The sequence below is a fragment of the Fringilla coelebs genome, assembly GCF_963513975.1.
Source record: "Fringilla coelebs genome assembly, chromosome: 16".
Classification (NCBI taxonomy): domain Eukaryota; kingdom Metazoa; phylum Chordata; class Aves; order Passeriformes; family Fringillidae; genus Fringilla; species Fringilla coelebs.
In genome coordinates, this window is record NC_140042.1 from 13,569,322 (window position 1) to 13,571,941 (window position 2,620).

A 2,620-nucleotide genomic window follows, 5' to 3' on the forward strand; every position below is an offset into this window, starting at 1 on the left:
GGACAGAAGAGGACACACACTGTGGGGTGGTGTGGGGTGTGCTGAGGAACGGGAGCAGGGAGTGCAGCAGGGCAGCCGTGCCCAGGGATGTGTTGGATGGCAGAGGGCTGAACAGGGACAGCACACGGGTGTGCAAGGACGTGTAGGTGGCGGCTGGCAGTGTGTGTCCTGGGGCAGCTCGGGGTGTGTGTGCAGGCTGTTGGATGGTCAGTCTGGGCATGAAGGTGCACACGGGGCTGTGTGGGGGTGTGGGGCACAGACGCTGCTGTCCCAACACTCGGCCAGAACACATCCAGGCTGTGCTGGTGCCATGCCAGGAGACACACACGGGATCCTCTGCCAGTGCCAGTGCAGACCCTAATGACAACCCATCCCAGCCCAGGCACTACAGCTAAACCTAAACCGCATCCTCACCCCAAGCCTAACCTTAAGCCTAACTCGGCTGTTATGTCAGCCTGTGTCCGCGGGGCAGAGACCACCCACCCGCTCTGGAACAAGCCCTGACCTTAACCGCGAGCCGGCGCCCCCGGTGCCGGTGCCGGTGCCGGTGCCCGGGCGGAGCGGGGCGGGGGAGGGCGGGCGGCGGCCCCTCCTGGCAGGGCTCCAGCACCCCCGGGCCGGGCGGGGGCGGGCGGAGCCCCAGCACCGCATATAAGGGCGGCGGCGGGCATCGGGGACACCCGTGCTGGCGCTGCCGACTCGGAGGTGACATCATGGTGCTGTCCGCCGCCGACAAGACCAACGTCAAGAACGTTTTCGCCAAAGTCGGCGGCCAGGCCGATGAATATGGCGCCGAAGCCCTGGAGAGGTATCGTGGGTGTCTCCTCTGTGACCCTCTGTCTCTCCTCTCCAGCCCCTACTCCCTCGCATCTGCCCCCTCTTCTCCCCATCCGCAGCTGTCGCTGTCCTTTGCCACCCCGTCCCTGTCTCACCTGTCTCTGAACCCCTCTGTTCTGCAGGATGTTCGTCACCTACCCCCAGACCAAGACCTACTTCCCCCACTTCGACCTAGGAAAGGGCTCTGCTCAGGTCAAGGGGCACGGCAAGAAGGTGGCCGGCGCACTGGTCGAAGCTGCCAACCACCTCGATGACCTTGCTGGTGCCCTCTCCAAGCTCAGCGACCTCCACGCCCAAAAACTCCGTGTGGACCCTGTCAACTTCAAAGTGAGTGTCTGGGTGGCCAGCCCAGCTTCCCTCCTGCACCTCTCGGCTGCTCCCGTGCCTCATTCCCTTGCTCACCACATCGTTTTGCCTTTCAGCTGCTGGGCCAGTGCTTCCTGGTGGTGGTGGCCACCCACAACCCCGCTCTCCTGACCCCTGAGGTCCACGCTTCCCTGGACAAGTTCCTGTGTGCCGTGGGCACCGTGCTGACTGCCAAGTACCGTTAAGGCGTGTGCTGTGGCCAGAGCTGGAGCCAACACCCCACCAGCCCTCCGACAGCCAGCAGTCAAATGCTCTGAAATAAAATCTCTTGCATTTGTGCTGCAGCTCTGGTGTCCTGCTCTGTGTGCTGCCCGCGGGAAGGGAGCGGGAGGGATGTGCTCTGGGGGTCTGAACTGGAGGTCTCCCCATCAGGTGGGTACATGGAGGAAATGGGCTCTGGTTTTGCTGTCCCGGAGAGAAGGCAGCATCTTGGGGGGTGGTGTCCAGCAGGCAGACACTGCCTTGCTGCCGTGGGGCTCTGGGAGGAAACAGAGCATTTCTAGGCACCAGTGGAGGGGAGAGACTCGTGGAAGGTCTGGGGTTCCCTGCAGCCCCAGGCTGTCCCACCAGAATTCCATGCTGGGATCCCCTCCTGCACCACCAGCCCCATGCACCCTTGTTCAGGACAGAGCTGGATGACATCTCCTCCTGAAAATTTTACAGGAGACACAGGAGTACAGGGGCTCCTGGCACTGTGACCCTCTGCCTGGTAGCAGAGTGGGAATAGCCTGAGGACCTCCCTGCCAGGACATCTTTCCTTGCACACCCAGCACACAGAGCTGTGCAGAGGAGTAAGACTTCTTCTGCCTCCACCAAATGGCCCAGTGCTGGGTGTCTCTGTGCAGGGCTCCTGGGGAGCTGCAAGGGGAGCAGATGGGGCTCAGCTCCAGATCCATCAGGGCAGTGTCAGGGCCCCACAAAAAGGAGCCCAGGAGTTGTGCTGGTGTCTGCACCCCCCAGCCCTTATCACAGCCCACAGCAGGGTGGCCGTGGTGGGGGCTGATAAAGGAATGTGTGGGCTCTCCTCCAGCTGTGGGTGTGGTGGGGGACTGGGCAACAGATAGTCCTGGGAGGCTACGACCTGCCAGGTGCTGAGTAAGGGCTGGGAGGTTCATAGTGAGGAGGGGAAGGTTCAAGGAAGCCCCAGGGTGGCTCATGAAGCCAGCCAAGATCGCCACAGGCTCCTCTGATCCTTGGCACTGGCAAGGATGGCCTCTTCCATAATCCCACGGCCTCCAGGCGCTGTCAGTGAATGCACAGAGACAGGAGAAACCCCAATAACTCCAAAGAGAGGAGGAGACCCTTCAGGGTCTCTTCTGCAAAGCACCACAGGTGTCATGAGCCCTCTGTTCCTGGGGACAGTGAGGAAGGGAGGAGAAAGCCAGTCAAGGCATCACTGGCCAATCTGCTCTACCTT

At 61.9% G+C, this 2,620-nt stretch overlaps 1 protein-coding gene across 1 annotated transcript; it reads left to right on the top strand.

Annotated features, from left to right (window-relative positions):
* The first annotated feature begins 667 nt into the window (after positions 1–667).
* LOC311160024 (hemoglobin subunit alpha-A) lies at positions 668–1,487 on the top strand. The gene is made up of 3 exons (XM_084216470.1): positions 668–808; positions 960–1,164; positions 1,260–1,487. Exons 1-3 carry the CDS (start codon positions 714–716, stop codon positions 1,386–1,388), a joined length of 429 nt encoding a protein of 142 aa, XP_084072596.1. The 5' UTR covers positions 668–713; the 3' UTR covers positions 1,389–1,487.
* Positions 1,488–2,620: the final 1,133 nt, after the last annotated feature.